This window comes from Nylanderia fulva, unplaced genomic scaffold, assembly GCF_048542155.1.
Source record: "Nylanderia fulva isolate GAGA-0341 unplaced genomic scaffold, ASM4854215v1 Scaffold23, whole genome shotgun sequence".
NCBI lineage: Eukaryota > Metazoa > Arthropoda > Insecta > Hymenoptera > Formicidae > Nylanderia > Nylanderia fulva.
The window spans coordinates 7,465-21,368 of record NW_028190293.1 but is presented as its reverse complement, the minus strand read 5'-3'; the positions used below and the strand labels follow the sequence as shown (position 1 = coordinate 21,368).

The following is a 13,904-nucleotide window of genomic DNA, read 5'->3' as shown; positions in this document are numbered from 1 at the left end:
AAAGGAAGTGTGTATATATTAACAGAAGAGTTAGGATTGTTTTTACAAAATTGTCAAACTAAAACCAAACGATCCAAAGAATTCTTAGGTCTAGATTTGTGAATCTACATTTATATTTGATACTGCTGATAAAAGATTAAAAAAGAATACGGCCGTTAATTTGCGGTAGAAATATCCCCAAGTCGTTTGGGGCGCGGCGAAACTCCGAGACTCGAGAAGAGCCAGCTATCGATCGATTGCGACGCCTGTGCAGTAAGCGAGTCTGAGCTACGATCAACGACCATAGAGCCCAGGCGAAACAATCGCATAGTCTCGTCAACGTAGTTTGCTTTCGAATATAAGGATAGTGTTGTCAGTGTTGTTGCCATTCACGTACTCCAGCCAGTGACCTGTATTTCTTTTCGTTTCGCGAGGAGTCTTCTTTGATTCTGCCACGAAAGTGGCTGATAAACACGCTGTTCATAACAGCGGCATCTTTGGCACGACGAATCACGTCGTCATGTGGCTGACAGTGCAAGATACACTAGGTGCGAGAGTGTTATTGGAATATTTGTGCATATTTATAGAACCGCGCCGGCTTCATTCGTGACCTCGGAATCTTTCGCCAGCGGCGATAATTTTGTGACAATACTCGAATCATAATCGCGCGATAAGAAAGAATTAAGAAAAAACGCATTTCTGACGCAGTTGATATAAATTGATTGAATGCATGTATTGTCATGTAGTTTAATTAAATGTAGCTAGTAACACTACGACACACAGTGTTTTTTTTTCGTGTTGCATGCGAGCGATCATGTTATAACTAACATGTTAGTTATGAAGTTAAAAATTTTGTACACTGTTTGCTGCCATGCGTGTTAGCATGCTAGTTTTCAAAGATAGAATCGGTGCTATTTTTGCTGTGTGATTTGGTAAAATAAATTAAATATGTCATGTCAATTAGCAACGATTTATTATCATGCATTGCTGAAACTAGCATGCTAACAGCATGTAGCGTACAAAATTTCTAGCTTCATAGCTAGCATGTTAGCTCTCATATGGTTGCTTGCATGTGATTATAACACGAAAAAACGCACCGTGTACCGTAGGCTTTATTGCTAGTTGCGACCATTATTATTAGTTTATGAATATGTCGAATTTACAGAAACCGCGCGGAGGCAAGCATAATTACTTGCATATTTCTAATGACAACAAATACTAGCAGCTAATAGTTACCATAGAAATTAATTTTTAAAATATAAAAGCAAAATTTTTTAACAAAATTGAAATAACTTAATATCACTGGAAAAAAAAATTTTTAATTGAAAAAAGAAAATGTATACATTTTTAACATCTCTCACATAATTTTATAAAAATATGAAGATAAAAGAAAGAGATACATGTACTGAATGAGGTTTAAATAATGTACATAAGTTTTATGCGTCAAAATATATAAAGTTTTTAATAATTTTTATATTTATTAAAAATGTAACATTTCTTTTTATTTTTAAAAATTTGAAAAACACGAAAAATACTAAATGTCTTTTTTTGTTCAAATCTGTCTTTGAATTCTTCATTTTCTCTTATATTTTTCGTATATATTTTTCTAATTTTTTTACAATACTTTTTCAAGAATATTTTAAATATATTCTTGATTTAACTTTATTATTATAAAAAACATTATAAAAAACATACTAAAACACATTTTGTAATATTTTATTCAATATTAGTTGAGTGACATATAATAATGAGTGACAGAGAAAGTCAAAATATAACTGAAAGAGACGCAGAAACGCTAATCTTAGGAAAAATTAAACCTTGACTTCAGAGAATACATAATTATCGATTATATATATCCATAGTCTATATACACCTTAGTCACAATAATACTTCCGTTATTAATTATGCGAGTTAAAATCTTTTGCACAATTTAGAAAAATATTAATTTAAATAAGTTAAAAAAATAAATTAAAAATAATACGTTAAAAAATAAGCTAAAAATATTAATTTATTAGGTTTTTATTTTTAATATATATAATCAATATTTAGAGAGAAAAAGAGAAAAAGAAAAAGAAATAGAAAAGAGAAATAAAATAATGGGCTAAATTGCATATGTTTAAATCAATAATTTATTGAAGTCTTTTTATGTGCATGATGTATGAGAATATTTTATATTTCTATATTTTAATGATACAATCTTTAAAACTCTGATACATTTCTTATATAAAAAACTTATATCGAATTTTACTTTCAAGGTACAGATTTCAAAGATTCATTATTTGCTTTCTGCAGTTTCTTAAATTATTGGATATTAAATACTTAAATTATTGAGTATTTTGACAATTACAACTCAAACTTTAATTTCGGAATAATAGAGTAAAGGTGATACAATTGATATAGATACAAATTTTGAATCGATATACATATGTATCTCTCCATTTCTGTCTTTTTGCGATTAAACATTGCATTATATCAGAGTTAATTTATTTATATCATCTTTAATCAGTTTAATCATCAGAAGAACTATTTTTTTAAATCCTGATTAATCTCTCCCTCTCTAAACTATTATATACATCACGTATAGTCATCACATTGAAAATGGAGAAGAAGCGTTGGATGGTCAGCATGACGTAAATTCGCCATTGCAATCATTCTGCAACCACTGGAAAAAAATTGGAACGGCCGAGGCGTGTATAATAGAAACGAAGATAAATAGATGGATAAATAGAAATCGGACATTAACGCAAATGAATGCAAAATGTCCGAAAGCGAAATAAAGTCGGCTTCGCCGATACCCACAGTTATATGTGCTCAATGCTGTAGTAATAGCGGTGGTAGTGGTGGAGGTAGCGGCGGCGGTGGCAGCGGTAGTCTGTCGACCACGCAATGTCCAGCCTTGCAAGTGACTTCACGAATGCTGCGTTCACCAAGTCACGAAAGCGTTACTACCGATTTGTCGCTCTTCAGCGTGTCGTCGATCGCAAGTGATCTGCGCAGCGCCAATAGATTGGTCACTTTTAAATCCTACAGTGACGCGCAGCTTGCGGCACGAGGACCCTCTCCGAAACCAGATTCTCGACAAATTCAGGGTAACAGGTTAGTACTATGTTTATGTATTATTCTTGCACTACGCATTTATCGTCATGCACAAAAAATCATTTCATGTTTATTCAATTATATACATTTTGATAGACCAGCGGATATTCCTGAAATTCTTTGGTTCGAGGAAGAGAACGAGTTAATACGTAGTTGTGGGGTTCTATCATCAGCATTGGGATTGCGTAAGAGCTTCAGCACGAGTGATGTGTCACAGCTTCCTAGTCCAGACGCGACTGGAGCTGGTGGTCTTCGAACAGCAGTATCCGCTTTAGCTCTTGATACTATCCAGCGCAATACCCTATTGCTGGAGCATGCAAGACTTGATCACGCTTCGAGATCTTGTAGCACTTGGGTCGCCGTAGGTGAACCTGTAGCCAGTACGTCTCAGCTTCCTAGCCCACATGGTGGAGCTACGCAAGAACAACAACAGCAACTATCGCAACCGCAACAACAATCTTCCAACACTCACAATCAATCGGTACCGCAACTGCCGCCCCAACCACCGGCACCACCACCACCGCCTGTGCCCTTCACAGGAGCGGATCTGGTCAGATCCGTTAACAAAAAAGTCCGACAAAATTATATACGACGAAGGTTAGTAAAAAACGTTTTTTCTTTCCTTTTATTTATGTTCAAAATATAGATATTTTTATATATAACAGTTGCAAACATATTAAAATATAAAACATAGAACATATTATAAAATATAAAATGTTTATATGCGTAAGCTTTCTATTATAAGTTTCTATTAACAAAATAAAAATAATTGACAAGTTTTAATTCTTTTATATTTAGGATAAACTACATATATATTAAGCTAACTATTTTTATTAGATTATACTGAAATCTCTTATAGTAGCACGCGGTTTGAAGTTGCGAATATAACATTATTTCCACTTTATTCTCAAACCGTGAAATTTTAGGATAGCGATTTTGTCCATACATTATTTTCCATTACATTGTTGAAAAAAAACTTATGATAACACTAACAATACGGCCACATAGAAACACATTGTTGCGTGATTGTACTACATATACTACTATTTCTGGTCACATGTGCTTGACATACATGGAAAAAGCGTTATTTGCAGATTCGTGCTATTATGAGGTTGCAGCTTAGTATATACATATATTTGAGTGATATGATAACTCGCAAAATGTAATTATCGAAGAATTATTAAATAATGCGATTAATTTTTCTTTTTTTAATAATGTTTTATTTTTTTAATAATGTTTCACTTTTCAATATAATTAAATGCTTTATTTGCATCATGTTAGGTTACTTACCACGTATCGTGCTTTGGAACGTCTCTCGCAGAGTGAATTTAACTTAGACCAACTGGAAGCAGCGGCTACCGCGGCGCAGAGTTCTCATGGAACCACTTTATTGGTGCCCGGAACAACTGCACGGGTTCCTAGTACTTCTTTGATTGGACGAAAAGAACGAAATCATGCATTGACAGTCCGGGATGTTGAAAGAGAACGTGGAAATCAGTTGTCTAAGTACGAAAGAAACATGATGATCTTCAATTGGCTTCACACTCTAGACGACAGCGCAGCTGTAGATAGCGTTGAATAAAAAAACGGAAAGAGTCACTATTTCTCACAAGTCTGACTACATGCGATCTATCGTGCCTAAGTCCCTTCTTCGATATCATTTATCGAAAGGACATTTCATTGATGGACACCATATTATCGCATCTCGGAGGATACAGATCGAGTTAATTCGTAAGACTTTAGAATATAGTTATATTGAATTATGACATCATACAGCGAAAGATTATATAAAAATTTCTTCTTGCATCTATTCTTTGAAATAAATTAGTTTCTTTTCGTACACTCTTACAGTTATATTTGACAGAAACAGAGTATGTTGAAGACTTCTCTTTTATACTTTTTTTCTTTATTAATTCCTCTGCCTAACAGATATTTCATTTATTTAGATTCGTTAATACTGAATATATGAACTATTTAGTCATTTATTTGTTTTTATATTTCCTTGGCACTTATAAATTATGTTTTAGGCAGTCAAAAAGAAGCAAGGCAAGAAAAGAATAAAATGTCGATTTATCCTTTGGCATTTAGCAGAGCTAGTTTAGACATACATATATCTTTCATGTGATGATTAATGAATGGCTGTGTAATCTTCTAGTCTATATGTATTTTATGTTTTTTTAATGAAAATAAGCTTCTCATAATTAATTATAAGATTAAGATTTACAGCTGCCTATTAGGGTTCAAGTATCTTATTCACTGCAATCACACAAATGAATTATGATCAGAGGTGAGAGAAATCATATAAATTTTATTCTCTAATTTAATATATGTTGTGAGGTCGTATATATAGTGAGGATACATGAGCTTTAATTTACGAATCGAAAAAAGAATCCAGAAAATTTCCAAAGCATATTATTTTTATTTCGCATACAAATACTAGCATCTAAAAAGCTAATTTATTCCAACTATATATTATTGCAAGAATAAATTATTTCTATATAAAGTATTATAACATTTAGGGATGATTTTATATTATACAATATATGATTCCATTTCTGATGTTATAACCTAATATGACTGCAAGTACGAGTGAGGAACGATAATAAAAATTAAAGGAATTAAAATATAGACATCCGTCCCTTCTCGTCTAGCGACATATTTGTTGCTGTAACGAGTGTGTATCCAAAGTATCTTATATAAAACAGAAGTTTTATTGGCTATATACAAAAAACTCAAATGTGCACATGAATCTTATAACGAATTCGAATGCTTAACTATTTTATACTAGTGCACACTAAAAGCAACTGCATTTATACAAATTTTATTCAAGTGTAAAATATAACATATTAATATAAGCATTTTAACTATAATAAATATTTATTCTCCATTTCCAAAAAAATCTGCTTAAAATAATATTATATTATGTAGCAGCTAGAATATTTTGTGTTAAGTTTTTCATCAATAAAGCTGTTTATCTTACGTAATTGCAGATTTTTCAGCAAACTTATTTATGTATAACAAATATATAGAACTATATATCAGTATACAATAGTGCAGGTATCGAATTCGTTATTAGATACAAATTAAGAGAGAGAATTATTCGACTTGAAACTATTCTTAATGCAATACGAAAAATATACATTTCTTTATGCATTATTCGAACGCTATAATTATAAAATCTGTTATTAATTATAAATATTTTTTTATGTTTATCAGATTGTAGATAAATATTTTATCCTTGTCTTTTAGTTATAGTCTAAAGAAACATATTTGAAACTAGAAAATATATGATTAAAAATACTCCTATGTGGAAATGGGGCCTTTATTTTTACGAGCAACGATAAATTTATGTTGAAATCTTTGATGTTTTATTTCCAAAAAATATATATACATGATGCAGAACGTTTCGACAATTACTTATTATGTCTTCTTCAGCCATATATTCAAAATCTACAAATTATTAAACGAGATAAATATATATATGGAACATTAAATTAATTCATTTTGTTGCGTGGACAAATATCTGTGTAAACCGTGTGTACAATATGTGTCGTGGTGTGTAGACATAGAAAAGTCATAATTAATTAAAATATTATATGTAAAGAAAATCACACCAAAACTATTTTTAAGTTAGAATTATTAAAATCTAAAAACATGTTGTATCATGTTGAAAGTACGAACGGTAATGATATTGATTTTACATGTGCGTTTGTTTTTATATGTTTATCAGATATGGTTATCACAAAAAACATTCACAAACCTTGGAATAATTTCGACCAATCTATCTTATTTTTAACGTATTGAGCTTATTGTCAGTAGTGGAAATATATATATGATGAATCTATAATAATGCACAATCATCCGTAGCATTAAAATCATATTTTCCTGCTGTTTTATAAAACTACTGATAAACATATAAAAACAAACGCACATGTAAAATCAATATCATTACCGTTCGTACATGACGTTCGTACATTTTCGACATAATACATGTTTTTAGATTTTAATAATTCTAACTTCAACCCAAGTAGAACAGAAAAGTCAAAATAATGTCAATTTGACGTCATTTTGACCAAATTTGATCAAAATTATATTATTTTGATTTTCTGTTCTACTTGGGAAAATATAGTTTCAGTGTGATTTTGTTAACACATGTAATATTTTAATTAACTATATGACTTTTCTATATTTACACACCATGACACATTGTACACACGATTTATACAGGTATTTGTCTACGCAACAAAATAAATAAATTTAACGTCCTATACATATATATTTATCTTATTTAATAATTTGTAGATTTTGAATATATGGCTGAAAAAGAAAAGTTTAATAAAAGTATAATTGTCGAAACGTTCTGCATCATGTAGTATATATATTTTTTGGAAATAAAATATCAAAGTTTTTAACATAAACTCATCGTTGCTCGTAAAAAAAATACATAATTTCGTATTATTCGTTTAATTAAAATATTCTTGCGCGAGATTTTTTAGACATTAAAAGTTTGAATAAAAATTTTTAATTTGACATTTACAAGATCAGTTACTAAAAAGTTTAGTAGAATATAAATTTAGAAATTATATAATTATAATAATCGATATTATTTAATAGTTCAGTGTACGATTTATAGCAAAATTCGTGTGTTGAACAGCAAACAAACTTATATAAACTGGAAGAATGTATGTCTTGTGTTAATAAGTACTTATATATATTGTTATAGATACATATCGATAAGAAATTTTTAATCAATGGAACATCAATGTATTATATTGATGAAATTTTAGTAATTGTAAACCAAAAATCTAACAATATTTTACATTTTCAATTTGCAATTAGCATTATAATGACATTCGAGTAGTATACAAAGAGAGATCAATATATGATGCAAGATGCAATTTGTGAAGAGTTCTACTTGTGAAATATTAAATGATATAATACGAGCGATTTAGTATATATTGTTAATTGACTTCTATAATTATAAGTATTCGAAAATAAACTAATCCTCTAAAATTTCGTTTATTCTAAAGGACATATAAGAGCTTAATAGATACATGCTGAAATATAAAACAAATTTATTTAAAAATTTATTTAGAAAAAAATACGCATAAAAAAGTGTATATTTAATTTTATGATACGTGTGTTCCTTAAAAATAAGCCTTCATTGTTCAGCGTAAACAATAAATCCGAAACAATTACTTTTATATTTTCTATACCTGACTAATTGTAACAAAAATACAATAGATTATATCAGTATTATACATATGCGCCGCGAGACAATGTTTTTGAGGTATCAAATGGATGTGCAATCACAATTAATGCGCTTTCATGTATATTAAATGTTCCTTCCAAATATAATATTTATCGCGATAAATATTTATGGTGCAAAGAGAGTATTAAACAAATAATAAGATTTATTAAATATTATCCACATGCATACTTTGTTTTTATTTCATTAAAAAGATAAAATATAAATTTAAAAAAACAGATAAACATATATAGGAACATGACCATATAATTTCTTGTTATTATATAATAAGCAATATAAGAGAAAAAAGAAAAAATATAATATTTACTTTATTATTATAAATATATGTTTAATAGTGAAAGCATAACTTTGAAATTGTTGTGCAATTTTCTACCAAAATGTTTTTAACAGTTTGTGCCAACTTTTAAAATATTGGTTAAATGCATGCATGCTGTTTCTAGCAGTAAATTAACAATATACTTATATTGAATATTCTCATTAGACATTTTTTAACCGCTTTTCTTATGTTAGCCACATAAGATAAATTACATGACTCTTTTTTGGCAAAATTAATTATATATTTTGAATATCTACATTTGTTGTTATATTATATATACTTAATAATATGGAACAATTATAAGAAAAATTTTCTTAGCTTGCATATATGTATATATAGCCGCACAGTGCCCTATATTATAAATAAAAATAAATTTTATAATTAATTAAAATTTATTAATTCACGAAAAGAAAATAATATCGATTAGTATATTTTATTAATTCTATAAATCTACATTATTAAACGTGCAAAATGATAACAAAAAACTAATTTATTTTAATAATTTGCAAGCAAAAAATTCAGATAATTTCTCGTTTCTGACGACATAATTTACTATGATAGTAAAGAACTAAATAGTTTTTCGATTTAATATTAATATCAATTTAATGTAATATTTTCTTTCTAAAGGAATTGACAACTAGGATTTTATTATCAAAAATTTCGTGATCACAAAATCATACCAAAGACAATTATATTAAAATTAAATATGTAAAGATTACACAAAAATGAAACGCATTAAAAAATGAAAAATACATGTATACATATGTGTGTGTGTATGTAAATGGCTTTTAGATATTCATACAATTGAAAAGATTTTAAAATAATTGGAAAAAATGTTTTATTGGGAAAAACACGAATGAAAAAAAAAAGGTTATAAATTGGCGAACTTATGCATGAACATTACAATAAACATTATAATGAAATATAATTTTGATGTATACTTTATAGCAGGCCTTGTCTCTTAAGATCTTCATATGTTTTGCGATTGACTACATTGCCAAGCGAATCTTCAAATTCTTCTTCCTGTTCTGGTTGCCAACGTTCAGCTTGTTTCTGTGCTTTGAGTTTTTCCCACAAAGCAAGAGCATCTTCAATCTGAGTGACATTGGCGAAGTGTGCCGTATTTGGAATACCAAGACAACGCATGCCGTGAGCATGCCTCCATTCCGCGAAGTGTCTCTGGAATGCTTTTGGACCTTTGTATGTGAAATTCCCACAAATTTCACAATTGTAACTGATGTTTAGACCATGCAATTTATACAACCAGTAAGGTATGGGTTTCCCGTCCCAGCCTAAGGGTAAATTTTTTGGATTATATGGCACCTCATTGTCATCTTCTTCCTCTGATTCGCTCGCACTTGCTTCTGCATCAGAATCGCCTCTTTCGCCCTCGGTTCTTGCTTGTTTTCTTTGCACATTTTCCTTTGTAGCTACTCGTTGACTAGATATTAATTCGGCGAGTCTATACGCGTGAGCTTCGAGTCGTGCAATTTCCTTTTGCTTCTCGGAATCTCTGTTCTTAGCTGATTTTCCCTTTCGATTCTTTGCTAATAAGTTGGGATCCAAAGAGGCTTCGCCTTTTGTACTGAAAAGTCTTTGCGCCCGTTCCTCGAGCGTACCTCCGCATTTGAGTCCTAAAGCCATCAAGGCTGATTTCAATCTGTCTAAACCAAGAGATGCTAATTCTTCCCATGATGAGAATGCAGATAATTCTAAATGGGCTCCTACATGAGTCAGAGCGCTTCCAGCTTCCTTGGGCCAACCAGGAAATGTGTTCTTCTCCCAATGAGTTTGAAAATCCTTATTAGCTTCTCCAATCTCTGTACTTATATCAAGCAGAGGTCTCACTCTGTTCAGATAATCTGTCAAATATCCTAATAAAGACTCAACATATCTTTGATACTCTGCATTCTTTCTTTCTCTAGGAATGTCAAATAGATGATCAAAAGTTGATAGGTAAGTAATGTAATCTATTTTTTCTATTCCTTTAAGATTGATGTATTTTTGGTAACACTCATGAAGATCAAGATATTTTCCATAACCTTCTTCATCTGTAAATTCGACAAGATTAGATAATTCTTCTGTTGGGTTTTCTCTCATCTTAGCTAATTCCTCAAATTCGACAGACATAGGAACACTAATTTCATTAGGATGTCGACGATAAAATTCTTTTATCGACTTTAAACGCGAATAAAATTCTGAGAATTCATTTGGACCAGAGAGTGCTTGAACCTAAAATATAAAAGAAATAAAATTTGAATTATTAAGTTGAAATATATATATATATATATATATATAAACTTAAATACATCAAAACCATAAAACTTTCTAATTTCTTTATCTTTGAAATGAAAGATATTTCAAGTGGACAAAGTAATGTTAATGATCATTATACACACACACACACAACTCTGCTCACTCAAAATACTTTTATTTTAAATAAAAAAATTAAAGTTACCTATAAAGCACACATAGAAAGTATTCGAAGAATATCATAAAAGTTTATTGCATGCTAATAACATTCAAAATACATATTGCTATATATAAAATATGTAATAAAAATGCTATTTATATTTGTTTTCCTACTTCTCAATACATACATGAATATCTTTTTAGTTTATAATAAGTATATCTATAGATCTTGAATATATTACAATAGACATAAAAGAAAAAAATTTTTTATTTATTTGTGTAATTTCAAACAATCTATTTTTAATATTGTAAATCTGTTAAAATTCTATGAAAAAGTCCTGCATACACAATTTTTGCAACACAGATTATTACAACTTTTTACTTTTATGATTATTTTACTTTTAAAATAGTAAGTAGAATATATATTGTACTTTGATTTTATCAGTTAATCTATATGCGTTCATATAAGAAACTTGAATAGAAGATAGATATGGCACATAGTGGTAAAATATTTAACATATTTTGATATAGTGTGTTGCTACTTCCAGGATATACTAATTTTCGATAAATAAATAAGATATTAATGAATTTAGTACATCCTGAAGATATATAAAATACTAGAAATAATGTATTTTACAAGAGATGTTATAGTGTATTATCAGATGTTTTCAGTATATTTAATATAGTAAATAGAATATGTGAATATGATGTGCTATTTGATAGATATTTTAATAAGTTTGAGATGTATATTGTATAATAATAATAATTTTTATATAGGTAAATATGTAAATATTGCAAGAAAAAAATACTTTTTTTAATCCTTTGCATTCCAAGAGTTGATATTCATACTGTTATAAATATGCATAGTCATCATAGATAATATGAAAGTAATTCAATAGTTTCATAAAATGAAAATTTTTTCATAGTGAAATTCTATAAAAATGGTAAATTTTATAAAATAAAAATGCTGACAAAAAATTATTAAAGTTATTATTGTACATATTTATTCTAGAATTAATAGTTTTCGAATTATTTAATTGTTAAGTTGGATAGTCAAAAAGTTATTTAAAATTTTGCAACTGCAGATTCAAGTAACAAAGTCAAAATACATAATGTTGGTAAGTGCATAAATGCGCTTAATAAAATTCATTCATTATTGGTGATTCGGTGAATCAATTTGTTTTCTAGATCTAATACCATTTCATTTTTAATTTGAATTAGATATATAAAATGTATATATATACAATAAGACTGATAACACTAAAAAATATGAGGCAACAGATGATAGCATCTATATATATAATAATTCAATATTACAGAAATTATAAGATGAGTATTTAAGTAAGCGTTTCCAAGTACAATGTTGTATCGATATAAATGGTCAATATAATCGATACAATAAATACTTTTAACTTTTTTCATATTGTACATATAAAATTGTATATTATACATATAAAATTTTTTATAAAACTAATTATATTTGACATTTCTTCTCCATTTCTGAATATTTGTTAACTTTGTAATAAAATATATAATTGAGGTAAATGTCGAATGACAGCAAATTCGAAAGTTTAATATATTTTAGAAATTATTTGATTTAAAATACATTAAATTTACATAAAACTTTCACCTCAAAAGAAATTTGCATCTCTACAAAGTTATACTATAAAAAAAGATATTCTATTAAAAAATTATTAGACTCATATTCCTTTCATGTCTCCATTTAACGAAATGTCTTCATTCAACGACACTTAGTATATGACCATTAAGTATATGATTTACACATCAAAACTATAAATAAAGGTTTCTACTTTAAATTTTTTCTATTGTTTAAAATAACAAAAATATTTGAAATTTACAGTGAAAAATTATCTGTTATACCAGTGTGAATATATACATATATAATTTTATGCTAACATACTTCCTCTTTCCTTTGTCCATCTTTATCTTCATATAAATCTTGCAAATGCATTGTACTATCCATAAATTGATCCAATAACATTTTTAGACGATGTTCCGAATTGATATTTTCACGATGGCCCGCTTTTTTGTGTAACATCTCTTTCACCATCGCATCCATCAATCGTTCTCTTTCTTCATGATATCGTCGTTGTTGTTCCAATATCGTTTCCATCTACATTTAATAATAAATATAATTAATTTAAACTTTCACATTAACTCAAAAATAAATTAAGTATAATTTTAATAAAAACGGTATACTTTTTTCCTTTTTCTATGAGTGATTAGGCTTCTCTGATCGAAGAATTTCCTAACAACGCTGTACCATACTATAGCATAATCATAGATCCAGAGAATAACTGAGATCGACTATCTCGCCCTGTTTTCCACACTGCAGCAGCGCCAATAGGGAGAGTTTCTTTAATACAACACATCCATTAAAGGTGCAATTTTATGGACGCTAGAAACCAGCGTCAAATTAAAATCACTAAACTTTCTCTAGATTTAGTGTCAAAAAAATATACTGGGGAATAAAGTTCAGACCGTTTCAACTTTTTTAGCGTGCCGCGAATTCAACAGTAATAGTAATTAACAATGAACGAAGAAGAAGAATAATAAACAATTACAAAAAAAAAGTAAGTAGTAAAAAGTTTAAACCGTTAAATACGATAATAAATTTTTTTGTTATTTTAAGGTCTTCATTTAGATATCGTAACGTTTGGTCATGTGTTTTGTCAATATATTTATTATCACGAGGAAAACTAATCTATTAATATTTTTTTTTAATTTTTTTTATTTTTAACGTTCTATTTAGTTTTTAAGAATTTGAATCGCTAATTGCGATAAATAATTCTGCCATTACTTCACGATCAG

General features: G+C 28.7%; 2 protein-coding genes across 3 annotated transcripts; one reads left to right on the top strand and one right to left on the bottom strand.

Moving 5' to 3' along the window:
* The first annotated feature begins 243 nt into the window (after positions 1-243).
* LOC114929477 (uncharacterized) lies at positions 244-10,240 on the top strand. 2 transcript variants are annotated; one of them, XM_029301029.2, is made up of 4 exons: positions 244-527; positions 2,564-3,075; positions 3,172-3,672; positions 4,357-10,240. In XM_029301029.2, exons 2-4 carry the CDS (start codon positions 2,738-2,740, stop codon positions 4,655-4,657), a joined length of 1,140 nt encoding a protein of 379 aa, XP_029156862.1. In that variant the 5' UTR covers positions 244-527; positions 2,564-2,737; the 3' UTR covers positions 4,658-10,240. The 2 variants fall into 2 exon arrangements, with proteins under 2 accessions (XP_029156862.1, XP_029156863.1); XM_029301030.2 differs by having other exon boundaries at positions 244-3,075.
* On the bottom strand, positions 9,482-13,391 carry noi (splicing factor 3a subunit 3 noi). The gene is made up of 3 exons (XM_029301044.2): positions 13,293-13,391; positions 12,994-13,206; positions 9,482-10,892 (listed from the first exon to the last, which is right to left on the bottom strand). The coding sequence occupies exons 2-3, from the start codon at positions 13,204-13,206 to the stop codon at positions 9,603-9,605; spliced, it is 1,503 nt and encodes a 500-aa protein (XP_029156877.2). The 5' UTR covers positions 13,293-13,391; the 3' UTR covers positions 9,482-9,602.
* Between the last annotated feature and the right edge of the window lie 513 nt (positions 13,392-13,904).